The sequence below is a fragment of the Scomber japonicus genome, chromosome 5, assembly GCF_027409825.1.
Source record: "Scomber japonicus isolate fScoJap1 chromosome 5, fScoJap1.pri, whole genome shotgun sequence".
NCBI lineage: Eukaryota > Metazoa > Chordata > Actinopteri > Scombriformes > Scombridae > Scomber > Scomber japonicus.
The window spans coordinates 10,885,339-10,901,919 of NC_070582.1; the positions used below are offsets into that span (position 1 = coordinate 10,885,339).

The 16,581-nt window shown below is 40.1% G+C and overlaps 1 protein-coding gene and 1 non-coding gene across 2 annotated transcripts; both read right to left on the minus strand.

Annotated features, from left to right (window-relative positions):
* Positions 1 to 4,648: 4,648 nt before the first annotated feature.
* On the minus strand, positions 4,649 to 15,815 carry kif23 (kinesin family member 23). Its single transcript, XM_053318982.1, has 23 exons — positions 15,746 to 15,815; positions 15,423 to 15,489; positions 13,005 to 13,133; positions 12,807 to 12,912; positions 12,434 to 12,570; positions 12,211 to 12,323; positions 11,957 to 12,127; positions 11,769 to 11,813; positions 10,720 to 10,832; positions 10,322 to 10,443; positions 10,126 to 10,228; positions 9,967 to 10,046; positions 9,763 to 9,882; positions 9,507 to 9,666; positions 9,062 to 9,223; positions 8,783 to 8,949; positions 8,516 to 8,689; positions 8,078 to 8,371; positions 6,517 to 6,750; positions 6,033 to 6,121; positions 5,877 to 5,940; positions 5,187 to 5,257; positions 4,649 to 5,103 (listed from the first exon to the last, which is right to left on the minus strand). Exons 1-23 carry the CDS (start codon positions 15,757 to 15,759, stop codon positions 5,091 to 5,093), a joined length of 2,748 nt encoding a protein of 915 aa, XP_053174957.1. The 5' UTR covers positions 15,760 to 15,815; the 3' UTR covers positions 4,649 to 5,090.
* LOC128359584 (Z30 small nucleolar RNA) lies at positions 10,549 to 10,645 on the minus strand. The gene has a single exon (XR_008321458.1). It is a non-coding gene; the product is annotated as a Z30 small nucleolar RNA (small nucleolar RNA).
* Positions 15,816 to 16,581: the final 766 nt, after the last annotated feature.

Below are 16,581 nucleotides of genomic sequence, written 5' to 3' on the forward strand. Positions count from 1 at the left end.
TGACTCTTTGACCCATCTGCTCGTAACAGCCGCACCAGCAGAAAGAGAGTGGGAGCTTTTACTTCTTATTAACACCGAACACGGTGCCTCGTGCCTCCACTGTGCATGTTAGTATGCATTAAGGCAGAGGAGCGTGAGCTGAGCAAGCAGTGAAGAGGAGCCCGCAGAAAAAGAAAAAAAAAACTAGATGAGTCCCAAGAGGCTGGGAGATGGGCTGAATGACAATTGACTGCCTGTCAACACTCATCTGCATTCGCATATCTTTCTGGCCCGACACATTTAGCTGGCAGGCAGCCACAGCCTTGACATATGAAGACGTAGTGTACAGACCCTGCTTAACCAAAGCTCTGCTCTCATGCAGTATTTACATGTGTTTCCCACTAATTGACTTTCATTGTCAGGGATTGTTATCTTTGCCACTAAAAGAAGGCAGAAAACCTTGTAGTGGGTTGTGGTTTAAGGGACAGCTCTGGCTGTGATTGAGGTACTTGCCTCGACATGTCCTTCAAATCAGCAACCATTCAGTTGTTATGATACAGCTTGGGAGGTAACTGAAACCGCCGTCATACCTCAAATGCCCCGTACAGCCAAGTATAGTCCTGACGGCTAGGGTTACGCTTTCATCACACCTATTTAAACTCATGCCCACTTTTCATAGCCTGATTCAGGACAGCGTGATAATTGTGTAAGAAGAAAGAGGTCAGGAACCTGCTGCCAGAGTCAAATGTGACAAAACAAAATAGCTACAATCAATATTTTTATATCAACAGTGGTTCACATGGCTACTTGTCAGAAGGTCACTGTCGAAGATGAACCCACAGTGTTAAACAATTATCACCCATCTCTGCGGTGCCCCTCACATAGGGAGCCTTAAAGCACACAATATCACTTTTAACGTTGCTTTGAGCCAAAGCAGGCAGATATTTTCAGGGAAAAAAGCTCTTAAAAACCCACCTTGTGTTACCTGCCCAGCACGAAACAGCAAACAGACAAAGCTAACAATTAGCAGCTATAAAGCCAGATATGTATAGTATTGGACGAATATTGGACTGTTAGAAACAAACAACTCGAATGAATGCTAATAATTCTGTGTCTTTGTGTCTGCTGAATGTGTAAATTAGTAACTGTTTGCTAATAACTTTTTTCTATAACAATGTTGTATTAATTTCTGCGGCCTGCTAGCAGCTCTGTTGCTCTGTGAGACTGTACTCGAGCTGCTAACATTATCATTGTTAGCATGCTGATGTTTAGCAGGTTTATAATGTGTAGCTTGTTGACATTGCTGGTTAAGCATGCTAGCATGATAACTTTTGCTTATTAGCACCAACACAAAGAACACTGGAGACTGAGGTGAATATTTGGAGAAATTTCAATTTAAAAAAGTGAACTTCATGGACGCACTAGTGCAGGGATGTCAAACTCATGTTAGTTCAGCCCAATTTAATCTCAAGTGGGCCAGACCAGTAAAATCATTGCATTATAACAAATAATATATCATATATATAATACATGGATATAACTTTATTATAATAATCCATCTGGGGGTACCCTGTTAAGAGATACTGATGAAAATGTGTCCAAGCCCACAGAGTAAAAGTTTGTCCTTCACATTGTCAGTTATCTCAAGCTGGACGATCACAGTTAGATCAGAAGTCTTAACTGTGAATGGTGAGTGAAAATATGTGAGAGTAGCATATCAATAGTGTGTCTTATTGAAACACTTGAAACATTTTTCTACAATTTTCACACTTTGCAAAGTTCTCCAGTGGGCCGAATTGGACTCCTTGGTGGCCTGGTTCTGGTTGGCAGGCTGTATGTTTGATACCCCTGCACTATAGGAAAAGACTAGTGTATCTATCCTCTGAAGGCTATGAATATTTTTACAAAATTTAACAGAAATCCATCTAATCAGCGCAGATATTTCAGCTCGGACCAAAGTGGTTCACCAATTAAAAGATTAACATTGCTGACCCTAAAGCATGACTATAAATCAGTTATTGCAGGTTTAAATTGTAGAAATAAGTACGCTTTGAGGCATTAGCAAGTAAAATAACATTTTATAGAAGTAGAAAAATCTAATCTATTTAAGTACATTTATTATCAGATTAGACTTAAGGAAATACTTGTATGGCAGGTTGTGGACAGTGCTAATTCAAACCATTTTAATTATGAATTACCCTCATTAGCATCATGGATTAGTTGTGTGAAAATTATTTCATCCTGCCTGTGCCAAAAGGCAGTTTAAGACCTCTTTATCAGTCTTTCAAGCAAAGAGTCAATAAAACATTGCAATTAGGCTTGCTCTTTTAAAATCTGAGATGGTCTAATTGACTGTGTGTATTCAAGCTGAACATCCGAATTCCCTCCAGCAAGTTTAATAACATTGATAAGTACTCAAGCTTGAAATGCAGAATGATGAACAATGAATCCTACAATACAGATGGATGGATTGTGGTGTCTTAAAGACTGGTTTATTCTTACTGCAGACCTTTTGTGTGTGGTTTTCATTTTCCTCAAGAGTCTTTTTGAAACAAGTAATGTTGATCAGGGGCCCGAACAGGAGTTTCATAATAACATCTTTATAATGCTCGTGCCACTTGGTGGTGGAGGGCTCGTGGAGAGGAGCTGCGGATAATAGTGTGGTGCAGCACATCAAACAGAGCCTGGTCAAAAAGCAAAGCACTCAATATCTCATAGGAGTGAATTTAATGGCCACTGGTTGCTCTGGGCTCTTGACCCTCTCCAAGAGGCTCCATGTTAGTCACTCTCCAGTGCTTTCCAATTGAAGCCCAGCCAGACTGGTAGCAGATGAGATTTCAACTGTCTACTTAAAGCTGGGATGACTCTACCACCAGCTTCAGCTGATCATTGTACTAGTGATGAGCTGCTGATAAGAGATAGTGAACCTGGACACTGACATTTTAGTAAGCTCTAGTTCTGCTGGCGTTTTCATTTCTGCTTATAGTGGTTTAAAATGCATTGTGGACTGTTACTCAATCAATAATTTACAATATAATTTGGCCCTTTATAATAAAAAAGTAGCTAAAGTGCAGTGATAGAAAGTTACTGAGGGTATTTACTCCAGAAAAAGTGCAATTTTTCATTTTGAGACTGAATGAATGAATTTTGAATTCTTCCACTTTATATTTCTATTCCATCTCATTTCCGAGATAAATACTTGCTAATACATTACTTACTTTTTATTCCATTTCATGTATATGACAGATATAGTTACTAGTAACTATAAAAATAAATATTCTACAGACGAAATCATCTGATTAGGTCTTAAAATGTGATTAGGGCTGCAGCTAACAATTATTTTCATTAGAAATTATTCTGTTTATTATTTTCTCAATTGATCAATTAATTATTTGGTCTATAAAATGTCCGTAAATGGTGAAAAATGTCAACCTCAGTGTCCCAAAGTCCAGGGTAATGTCTTCAAATGTCTTGTTTTGTCCTGATTAACAGTCCATAATGGACTCCATCATGGAGGACTAAATAAACCAGAACACATTTATACATACGAGAAGCTAGAATCAGTTCTGCCTCAAAACAATTAATCAACAATCAAAATTGTTGGTGATTAATTTTCTGTTGACAGACTAATCAATTCATCGACTAATAGTTGCACCTCTAAATGTAATTAATTTAAATTATTGCCTTATAGAAAGTAATCCAAATACTGCCTATAACAATCCTACATAATTTAAGATGATAAAATAATATTGTAGTTATTTTTCATGCTTTAAGTACACCTGGCTGCTCATACTACATTACTTCCACTTAATTCAGAATTCTTGTGATGTTATTTGTTATTGTTTAAAGATCTCATTACTTTTTCCTCCTTTCCTCCCACAAATACAGTCTGCATCCATCAACTGGCAAACAAAAATGTCTCAACAGTAAAAGAGAAGCGTTGCGTCACTGAACTACCAAACGAGAACCAGCCACTCTGCACTGACGGCCAGGACACACTCAGACTTTTTAATGTCTGGGACCCAGCTGACTGTGCGTGAAGGCAGCCAACCAGACTAATTTAATATGGATTTATATACAAGGTGTCTTGTTTAACATAATGAATATCTAATCAAGCATGAGCACAGGAAAGCAATTTCAGCAAAGTAATTGAAAGCAGACTTTGTTTATATGACAGAGAATATTGCTACACTCTTGGCACAGGACGGCCCAGAGCTCTAACTCGACATTAAATCTCTTTTCAAGCATCATTTTGAAATAAATGGGTAGTCTCTCCTTATTAGCCTATCAACAGCGCTGCTACGTCTTGCTCATCTGCTGTTTTATTTGGCGTGTGGTTGCTTCTTTAATCAGACACAGAAATCTTTTCTTCTGCTCAGTAACATTTATAAAGCTCACATTTCCTGTCACGTTGACATTATGCCAGCAGAATAGCTCAGAATGAGGGAAGTCTCATCACAGCCATCAGGCCTCAACTATTCCTGCAGTGCAGCCAAACCATATGTGAAAGAGTTATAATGTATGGCTGTCCTGTGCTGCCATCTAGTGTTCGGATCTTGGTGTTGACTTTTTGAAGTGTCAAGTACCCCTCTGTAATCATTACATTACATTACACATTTATCTATTTGCTTACAACAAACTGAATGAAGGAGAACTCAGCTGATCAGTGGCAGAAGCAAAGTTTATATGTGAAATAATCAAATGAACAGATGATTATTAAAGTCTCAACATGAAGCTCAGTATTAATCCAGCAAGCAGATAGTATAAAGTACATCAGACCATATTACAGCAACTTTTCTTACATACAATGATGAATGACTTCCACATGTGCCAAATATATGTGACTACTTTACACAGACACACAAACTGACCTTTTCAGCAACTTTGCCACCAACCTCGACCAACTCAAATAACACTTGTTTTTAGGTTCAAACACAATATATAAAAAACATTTGTTTAAATGGCTTTGGTGACCTTTGTATATATACACACTTTATAAAAAAGTATGGAAAATGTTTAAATAGTTTCACTAGAGCAAAATATAAAAATTCAGGACTATTGCACAGCCAGGTGAGGATAGACGGGAAGTGACCAGTGGAACAGTCGCCAGCTCATTTTCTGCGCCTGTAACAGAGTAGTAACAGAGTTATTAATGTCAGGAAAACAAAATACTTTTCTCCTCAGGTGTAATTCAAACAGAAACTTACTTTGTGAAACCATGATGCTCCACACCAGGACCCATGTTTGATCCGGCCCTCATCTCCATAGCCACAGAGCACTGGGAAGAAAAGACAAAGTGAGACAACTTATAACATAACATACCTTTTCCTCATTAAAAATGTCTAAAAACAACTAGAACTGTTATATATTGTGTTGAGTTGTTTACTAACATGATCTGATTTACACTGATTTTTAACGTGAAACTGCTTTATTCAGTGTTTTTACTGTTTTTAAATCACCTGGTTCAGTTGTTTCGGAGAGGAGGAGACCTCTGTGGATAATTCACCTCTGGGCACATCTCTAACCTAATAGCCCTTCCATCTAAAGAAGCTTCAGTTTTTTTGTGTCTGATGCATTGATTAAACTCATTTTTGACGTCAGTTTAGGTTATGTACTGGCATACATTAAACTGAAAGGTGCTTATATTTACAAACATATGGGAGAACAGAAATTTAGAAACATACCTCTCCCACTCTATACCTCTGAATTACCTGGTGGTAAGGTGGTGCTCTTACCTCATGAAAACTGGACAGATTTACGCACCAATACTTTTATAGACTAGTCATCTGTACATTTAATATTTATGAGAAGTTCATTGGATGATCAATCTGCTGTTTAATATAAACAGACATGGGACAGTGGTTAATGTTGGATACTAATCAATATAATCATCCTACCCTGTTCTCCACATCCATTCGATCTGCATTAGTAGGGACGCCTTCGGAGGATCTTCTCTTGCGGCTGAGAGACAAATAGTGACACATTCAACAAGGTTAAAACATCAGTATGACATTTGGATACTCAGCAGCTAATTAAAGGCAGTGAGGCGCTACCTGGGGGCAGAGGCGAGCTCCTGTTTCAGTGTCTCAATGTCGGTGAATTGGACAGACTGTCCCCCTCCTCTGGTTTTGATCACTTCACCCTGGAACAGAAGAGCATGTATTGAGTAGTGGTCACAGTCTCTTATGTTGTCATTTACACAAAGTGAACTCAAGTGGTGAGGTTTTGTATTTGCACAAAGTGAGTTAGCTAGCTTGTTTAAAACAGGGGTGACATGATTTTAGAGTTCAAAAGACTATCAGTAGTAAAATGGTAGAACTTTTTACAATTTCATTTATTTGATCATTTATTATATTTTATTTGGGTATTGACTGATTTGGCATACATGAGCAGAGACGATGGCAGGTAGGTAAGTGAAGGAATTTGAATTATAGGACATTTCTTTTTCAATGCTTTGATGTTCAGTACTGAGTATGTGATGCCATTAAGTTCAGAAACTTCATTAAACAACAGTCTAAACTCGTTAACCTGACTTACCTTAATAAGTTTGGTCTGGATCTCGCCATCAGAGGCGACTTCCTGGTGCGTTAACACATATCTGTCACACTTGGATAGGGCCTTTTCACTGGGGGCGGACACCTGGATGGAATTTGGGATGACGGGCTGCAAAACTGTTCCCAAATCCAGGTTGGAGGTGGGCTTGTGGTCCACCCACTTCTCTCCACCCGCTGATCGGGAACGCCGGTGCAGCGGCCGAACTGGAGTCGCCGTCTACCCCAATCAGTGCAGAAGCGAGAGGAAAAAAATAGATTAATAAAAACTAAAGTTATAGGAACCCTACCTGTGGAAAACTGTGCCAAATATTTTCACTTGATTTGTGGAGGGGAAATAATAACTTCAAAGCCTTATTACACTCTAGATTTCACTCTACGTCCTCATGATGCTTCCTGCAGCTAACACACTGACCCTGTAGCTTCTCTCAAATAGATCTACATCAAATGTAGGGGAGGGGGTCCTGACTTCTTCCTCTCTAGCCCAACAAACAGCTCTCCTCCTGGCCCGGCTGGCTGAGGAGGCTGCTGAGGAGGGGGCTCTTGTGGGTGTACTGGGGGACTGAGTTGTCTGCCTGCTGTTCTGGGATCCGAGCTGCTCCCATGCAAAGATACTGTTAGCCACAGACAAAGAGTTACTGCTGCACGGGACGGGGCAGGTGGGCCTTGGGTTCATCTCAACTTCCTTAACACTAGTGGCACTGACTGGCCGTGACCCTGGCTGTGACGCTGGTTGTGACGCTGGCTGTGACGCTGGCTGTGACGCTGGCTGTGATGCTGGCTGTGACCCTGGCTGTGACGCTGACCGTGACCCTGGCCGTGACCCTGGCTGTGACCCTGACACTGACCCCGCAGAGGAAGAACCAACACTGGACTGGGGAGCAAAGCAGAAAGGCTAGACGGTATTGAGAAAGAGAAAAATCACATAAATAAAGTTATGGAGCAGCAGCAGACACCTGTACAGTCTAATGTAATCAAATAAAACAGCCCTGCAAAACATTCAACTGTGTCCGGTTTTTTATAGACTGTGTGAAAGAGCGGTTTGTTACTCTGTCTCATCTAACATTACAAATACAGCCTGAAAACCTACCAGAAAGTGTGATAAAGGAAAGACTTAGAATTTTATTTAATGGTGTGACTGATAACATATCTATTTTTCTTAGTGAAATTCACCAAAGTAACCCTAAAACCAACCTTTTTGTATAAAATTATACATTGGCCCTCTGGTCTGTCATTTATGTCATTTAAAAAAAAAAGAAATACAAGTTAAAAAAGAAAGTTTAACCACCACATAACATTTTAAAATGTCTTCGCAATGGTAGCTGCTGTCACACTAATGTACTGGACTACACTTTACTGTACAGGTGATCACAATCATGCAAATACTAGCATTACAGTGTAATTAGTAATGTTAGTGTATTAAGCAGAAGAGTACAGCAGCGGTTAACTCTGACGTGACAATTCTGTTAAACAGCGACTGTTACCCCATATAACAATGTTAGTAACATATTAAATCAGGAGCTACGCATGCATTGCCAAAAACATACAGGGATAGGTGAGGGTGAGGCCGATCTCTTTGCAGGTAGGCGTTCCTCTCTGGATGACCGCTGAGGCCGGGGTTGAGACTGAGGCTGAGGCCGAGGTTGAGACAGAGGCTGAGGCCGAGGTTGAGACGGAGGCTGAAGCTGAGGCCGAGGTTGAGTCGGCGTCTGACGCGGTGGAGGATCGGGGCGACCTGGCGTCTTGCTCTCTGTTACGATAGCCTTAAGCTGCTTCAGCTTCTCATCTTTTACCCAGAGCTTGTTTTGCATCTCGACATGCATTGCATTAACACGTCTCTCCTGCACAAGAGCGTTAAGTGTTATGTTAAAGTGGAACATCACTGACTGTATAAATGATCATCAGTTTCGGTATGACAAATTTGCTGAAAAAATCTGAAAATGATCAAATTGTGCTAAATTTGTGCAATAAAAACAGCAACTCACACATTCTTTTTCCCACTTGTGCTGCGTGTCTGAGACGACACCGTGCATGCGTTGCTCCATGCGTCTCTTGTCAGACTGCTCCCTCATCAGTCTTTGCTCTCTGGTTTCTAGCTCCTGCTGCAGTGAACGCTTGTCGTCCTCGTAGATTTTCGTGGTTTTCTGCAGGATATCAATCTGGAACGGAGCCATGCAGGACATTTAAAACACAGAGGAACATGATCCTCCAACCAGCACTGTAAAGGAAGTTTGAGTGTTTTGATTTCTCACCTTGTGATCTTGCATCTTGTTTCTCTTCTCCAAGCGTTCAATCTCCGCCTTGTTAACCTGAATGATTTTATCCATCTCTGATAGTTTGCCATTTTGCTGATGAATAAAATCGTCTTTGGAAAGAAGGTTGCTGTCCAGCTCCTGAAGCATAGACTTCATTATGTCGGCTAAAAGAAAAAGAATGAGAGGAACCGTGAGCCAAGATAAGAAGTCCAGGTTAAAATAAGCCTGAACTGTCAAAGCCAGTAAAGTAAGCTGAGCTACAATGCGAGCAGACACCTGCTTTGTTGAATTCCCCAACCATCATCTGCCTGATCCTGTGTCTGTTCTGCAGAGCTTCAATCAGTCTGGGCAGGGTGATGTCATCGTGAGGGTCGGTCAGCTCAGAGGAGGGTAGCGGTGGGAGACTTTGCACCAGGTGGTTCATAACAGACGGCAGATCTAGGGAAACAGAGAGAGTTAACCCAACTATTCAGAGACTTTCTGTGTTAGTAGGCAATGAAATATTACAAGCATGAGAGATTTACAAGTACAGTATACATCCAATAATAAAAACAAAGCAGTGCATTTTTTCCTGGAAACGTATGAAAGATGTATTCTGACACATTTACAGACTTACTTCATTATCTAAAGTTTAAAATGTTACGTTTTTATTAATAAACTGTAATTTTGTGTGACGATACATTTAATGTGTAATATTCTCGTAAAGTTTGTGTTATATTACCTGCGTCCAATGGACCGCCACGCTCCTCCAGCATGCGAGTCAACTCATCTTTAAAGGCCTGGTTTCTATGACGGCGGCCTGGTGTGAAGCCACAGATGGGCCTGTCCACTGGCCGAGCCACTTCCACCTCCTGGGTCATCTCTGCAAAGCGCATCACCAGCTGGACGTACAGAGGATATTGTGTGTCAAAAAAAACTAAGAGACGTGCACGTTCATACAAATAAATGAAGAGAAGCGAGGCGCTGGATGAACTCACCAAGGTTTCCTCGTAGTCGTCAGCCTTGGGATTGACGCAGACCACCATTTTGACTTTGCCCTCTCCGTCAAAGTAGTTCTTGAACAGATGGGTTACTTTAGAGTCTCTGTAGGGGACCATCTGGAAGAGAGATACTTACATCACATATACGATCCATCAGTGAACACAATGACAGCACTCAACGCCAAGTCTGGTAATACGAACCCTGTTTGTGCCGCACATCTGGTTCTCTCGAAGTATCTCGATGCATGTCCGCAGAGTCAGCAGGGACTGATTAATGTTACCTGCGAGGTAACAAGTCGTTTAGTTATCACATGAACCGCAGCTTAGAATAAAACCAAATCTTACTGTTAGATGACAAACCTGCTTCACGTATCCGGGTTCCCTCAGCCTGCGTCCTCCCAGTGCGCTCACTTCCTGCCAAATCCACCAGGCACAGCTGACTTAGAGTGACTTGGTTCTTATCCTGAATAAGAACAGAATAGGAAAGATTTAGCGTAAACTGGTGCTCCTTTATTACCCAAAAATGAATTATAGAACTGCATCAACCTCAACTGACCTGGAGAATGGTGTCACCATCTGCATCGAGAGGAGCCTGAGCCAGTTTAATGATGAACACACTGTGGGAGCGGCTGGACTCTCTGTTCAGCCGGGTGTTTGCAACCTTTCTCTTCTTCTGACCTGGAAGCAAAATTTGAAGCATATTTACCAACATGTAGCATCTTTTAACATCAATTTAAACCACTGTGAAACTTTTAAGGCACAAAACTCCAACTCTTCCATGACCTGCTCAGAGAGAAGATTAACTGAGGTCATTCCCTGGTCAGAGTCGACCCGGAGGGCAACAATACCAGGTCAGTCACATCTATGATCATCAGCGCAGCGTTTCCCTCCCCGTCTTTGACATATTCATCTCCTTATATTTGATTCAGGTTTCCAAATTATCTTAAAACTCACCTCTCCAAAATACTTGAAATGCCTCCTCAGGAGATTTGACTTCAACCTCCATACAGCCGGCCACGTACATGTTGTGATTCTGATCCTCTCTGAGAATTTTAGACTGAGGTGGTCTACATTGAGATGATAAAAAGTATTAGTCACTCATGACATGGGGATAACATTTTAAATTCAACAGATGAGTATGAAACATATATGTAATGGGGTAATGTTGCTTGATTCCAGCCATAGAAAAGTGATCAGAGCTTCAAACATAAAGCGACAAACTAAGCAAAAGACGGCACGTTTAAAAACATTCAGGAGCTTTGCCATGACAAAGACTACAAGCAGCAGAGGAAGGGGTGATGTAGTGATTCATTTGTGGACTGAAAACACTCGTCACCACTGGAGACGTGCATAATAAAGGACTTTTTATTTACCCTGATACTTTCTTGGAACCAATCGAAAGGTGTATGAAAAACTTAAGTACAAATATTTAGAACTGAAAGCTTTCTTAAAAGTGTACTCTTCACTCATTCTTTTAATTCTTTAAGAATATCTGATTTCAATCACAATTTTGTCAATTATACTGTATTGTATGCAGGTAGAGCTGCTTGTGTTTAGACAACTTTTGCTATTTGAAAACGATGGCTTCTTTTGTTGGATAAAAAGATGGTTTTGTTAATAAAATTATCAGTAAAAGTATTGTTTTGTTTTCCGATTCATTCTGTACACACAACATCTATTACACGTCTGTCTGTCCTGGATGAGGGATCCTTGTTGTAGATGTTGTACAGATTGTAAAGCCCACTGAGACCCAAATTTTTGTTGCTGGGCTAAGCAAATAAAATGTACTTTGCAATGATGAAACCCAGGTATCACACCTACAAATTTCAGGTATGATATAATTTCCAGAACTTCTTAGTTGCTCTGATAGCACTGCTACAAGAAGATGTTTTACTACTTGTGAAGTTTATGAATCTCCAGCAATGACAAGGTTCTTTTTATAAAATCAGGTCTGCAAACTAACTGTGACTACTCTGATGTGTGAGTATCCACTGGTCACATACATGAACTCAGTGTTCTGGCGTGAAGGTGTGCCTCCACCATTCCACCTAGTGAAGAAAAAATACAATAATTTGTCTTCCAGCTTCTTTGCTATACAAAAAATAAACTCTTAACACCACTGTGCTTTAAATATTCCAATGCCATACATCAAAATGTGATATTCTTTCAACTTGACATTCCCTGAACTCACTTTGGCTTGATTACATCTTCCTGGTTTTCCTCGAGGAGATCATAGATGTAGTTGTTGTAGATTTCTATGTAGGAGACGAAAACGCCGAAGCAGCTGTCCTCGTCCACACCGTCTGCTTTACAGGCCTCCTCCGGTCTAATCATGTCAGCTATTTCGGGATCAAGCTTTTGTCTGAAATCAAAAGCAGTGAATTGCGTGTCATACATCAGTCATATTGTAGCAGATCGCAGGTGTTGTACAGGACTTGGACTTACCTGGAGGAGGAAGATTTAGGAGCGGGCATGTTGTTTTCCCGTCTTTGGCGCTCTAACAACGCGTCAACTTCACTCTGGACATCCAAGCCATTTTTATCATCTGTCTTGAAAACCTGAAGATACAGGATGGAAAGTATTAAATCATTTAAATTGACATATTTTTAATCAACTTATGTGGGCACAATATATGGCCCAACACTATTCCTCAGTGCTACTTTCTTACATATCTTTTGGCCTGGTACGGTCCTATGCTGTTGAATATCATGTCGAGAGAGCGAGGTAGAAGTCCACCCAGGCCTGGAGAGCCGGTCATGGTGAACGTCTTCCCACTTCCTGTGACTCCGTATGTGAAGAGCAGACCTGCAACAAACAACAGAGAGAAAATGAACTGAAAAGCTGAGCGGAACTCTGTGTGTCCGAGCCTTTACATTTACAAGATGAAACTCGGATGTGGCAGAAGCAGAAAATACAGCAGAACAGCTTATATGAGGAAAATGGACACAGTTGAACTTGGGATTCTTTCTGGAGATGACTTTTGTTGTGATTTGGCACTATATTAATAAAGACTGATTGATTGAGATGACCGGTGCTGTTACCATTTTTTCCATGGACGAGGTCATCAACAAGAGGTCTGGCAACGTGCTCAAACAGATCCATCTGAGACACTGAAACGCCAAAGACTTTTTTGAATGAATACTGCATCTGAAAGAAAAAAGTATTTGGAATATTTAATGTGTGTTATTTCTTTATAATACTGGTATTTACGCAGCAAAAGCTACTCCTAGACCCATTACCTCTTTGTACTCTCCATTTCGGTTTACTTTGAAGCCTTCAGGCGCGTGCAGCTGGATGGTGGAGCTGCTGATCACCTCAATGCAGCACTCCTTGTCTTCCGTACCCAGAGGTCGCACACGGCAGTATACCTGAGAAAAAAAGTGTCAAGTTTCTTTATTGTTACGTCTCATTACACGTGTATGATGTCAAATCTTAGGTTTGAGCTCTGTGCGAGGAAAAAAATTGCTTTTTTAAAACGGTAAACGATAAAAAGGAGTATAAAACATATGTACGTAAAGTGTTGTGTTCATGTGTCCTCCCTGATAACATATGAATAAATATCTTAAGACTTATATTATATGTGTGTATGTACATGTGTGTGTGACATCAGATGGGCTGCAGGTCGTCCAAGTTGAGATCAATGATTGCTAAGATACGACACAAATATTCTGCTTTTTGTAGTTCATTTTGTAGAGATCACTGTCCTGTCACCTGCATCAGAAACACTAAAATCCCTAAATCTTATCACCACAAGAAATGATTATCTTAATCTTCAGGATTTTTTTTTAATGATTCATCCATCTCTGACATGGATAATACTCTTCTTTGTTACCCATTGTTATTATTACTAACTCCGGTGTGGCACTAGAAAACTTTTCACAGTATTTTAATGTTACTGCTGACGGACACAATGCCCATAAAAAAAAAACCAAATACAGATACAGTCCTTGATTCTTCACACAACTCTCTCATACCATCCACAATACAGACAACGCCTGGTCCAAGGCTAGATCCAGCAGCATCACGAGGACTAGTTTACATTTAGGCAACAAAGAAACATCTGCACTAGCATGAGTAAGAAAGATAAATACAATTATTATCAGTCAGCTCTCTCTGCCTGCGATAGTAACACTACAGCATCACAGTCACATCCCCCCACCACAAATCAAACAAGTATCTGGTCATTTATCCGATAGATCATCCACAATCAAAGCTTTTCATCATCACTTACTCTCCTCTGGCTTTCTATTAAATAATATGTCTGCAGGTGTAGACAGTTACTATATCTGGCCAACAGAGGGAGTCCCTAATGCCTCGGACTCTTCAGACTGCATATTTTCTTTTACCTTGATAAGAATTGCAAATGTTTACAAAGCTCTGATTAGGGTAAAAGCATGCAGAGACACAGATGGAGGTTCTTGACATATCTTCTTTATCTAAGCTCTCCTTTAATCTATCAACATTTAGCAGATATTTCTAACCAAGCCTTTATTTACAGGCATGATTCAAGCTTCGTGGGAAAGAACCTTAGTAGTCTCCTTACACAAAACTGGTGATGTCCTCTGACCTCAGCAACTACTGTCCAATATCTAAACTTCTTTTCTTTGCAAAAATCCGAGAATCATTGGTCAATTTACAACAACGCATCTTTATTGATTCACTAAACTTAAAACAGCCACAACAGTCTGTTTTTTTCACTTGTCACAGCACGACACCTGACGCTTTAGTGATTAATAATACTGTCCCCTCTGTGGATTAAAAAAAACAATTTCTCTCTTCACTGACCTCTAAAAAACATTTGATACTGTCCTACACCACTATAGATCTAGATGAAGTCAGGCTTAATTTGTTCCACTCTGACCTTACACAGAAAGCTCAACACTGTTGTTTTTGCTGATGGTTCTCAGTAAAGTCCTCTAATCATTAAAAATGGGGTTAACACAGGTAGAGCTGGGCGATATGGATAAAATCAAATATCACAATATTTTGACCTAATACCTCAATATCGAAACAATATTGTAGAAATGTCTGTTGGTGATTTATGTTCAAGATTCGACTCAAAAATTAAAGTCAATCTCAGTTTCTTATACAGACTCCAAGGATGTCTGTCTTCCTAAAAAAACTATCATGCCGCCAACCTTCATGTCTGTCCCTAAATATGGAGGTTTTTTGTCAACATCAACACCTCTGCAGTTTCACCCTTTGTATCACAGAGCATTACACTTAGCTCAAGGTTGGTTAGACTTCCTAACAAACTAGAAGAAAAAAGTTATCTCTTGTTATTGATCTATAAAGCTTTCAAAACTGCCTCACATCTCTACTCTCATTCAGATCTATTAACTACAGCACACAATCCAGTAAGTACTTAACCTCAGATTTCCCTCATGTTCACACTACTTTTGGCAGAGGTGGTTTCAGACACCTTTTAAATTAAATTAACTGCAAACTGTCCTCAAGCTTGAGTTTTTCATTCCTCCTGGGGATTTTTAAGCCTTACTATCTGATGTTTTTTTATGATTATTAGAAATGTTTTTATTAATTCTTGTGTATTGTGTAGTTGTGTTTCTTGACTTATGAATGTCTTTTTGTTCTCAGGTCTCTCAGGGCACAGACATCTTAATTCTGTGTGACTGATTCAAAAACACTGTAACACTCACCCCGACCGGGTCCTTCTGGTTGCTGGAAGCCTTTTTTGGAGGAGGCCTGCGGGGGGTTTTACCCTTCCTGAAATAAATCATTCACATAGTATCAATACAGCTCATTGTTAGCTTGGAGTTTGTCCTTACAGTAAGTTAGGGGGTGACGAGCTAACAAAGCCAGAGGGTAAGCTGCGGCTAGTAGCTACCTAGCCCGAGGGCTAACGTTACGGCTGAGCTCGTCAACAACCAAAAAAACAATAACTCAACATCTGGAAACAGCGCAATACCCGCAGGAAATATGTTTTGGATGTGACAATATAAAAGTATTAATGTTTACTTACACCTGCCTGTTCATTGTAGCTGTTTCCTCTCTTTTTTACCGTTTCTGCTGCTACAATTTTTGAACTTTCCCTCCGCCTCGAATCAGGAGTACTTTTTCAAAACGAGCCGCTGCAGCCAATCAGATCACAGAGAAGACAGTCACGTGTTTCCACCTTCCGGCCGAGCCTAATATGGAGACATGTCAAAAATATGAAGTCATCACATGAAAATCGTTGTTATCTGTTGCTAAGAAACCGTGTAAATAAGAATAAACAGCAACAAGGAGGAGAACTACAATCTCCACGACAACAGTTGACTTTGCTGACAAAAAAGGCAAAAAAAGTGGCCTTTGAGCCGAAAGGGGCCCTCAGTGATGGGGCTTCACAGAAATATGACACAAGGCTTGACCCATTCCCTTAATGTTGATAATTATGGTCACTAGTATGTCCAAAACGAAATATAGAGTCACAAAGTTTCCACCTGACAGAAGCGTTATCCTATAATATAATAAAATAAAAGTTGGGTACATGAGCTTTACCCTTACCTTTTTACCCTTTACCCTGGGCTGGGGGTAATAATGCAGCCTTGATTTTGCATCATGTTTACTGTAGGATGTGTTTATTTTAAATTGTTATATATCAAAATGTTACCAAGGTTAAAGATCCCCTCCCTCCAGGCATGTATTAAGGTGGTGTAGCTACATAGAATACTCTATTTAAATATTTTTGATGTTATTTTACACCAAAAGAGTTCAAATTGTCTTGTTAAAATCCTTCAAATTGCATCTCATTTTTCTCCCTCATTAAAAATGACTATGAATATGTAAACAGGTGTCTCTATCACTGTCAAATCTAGT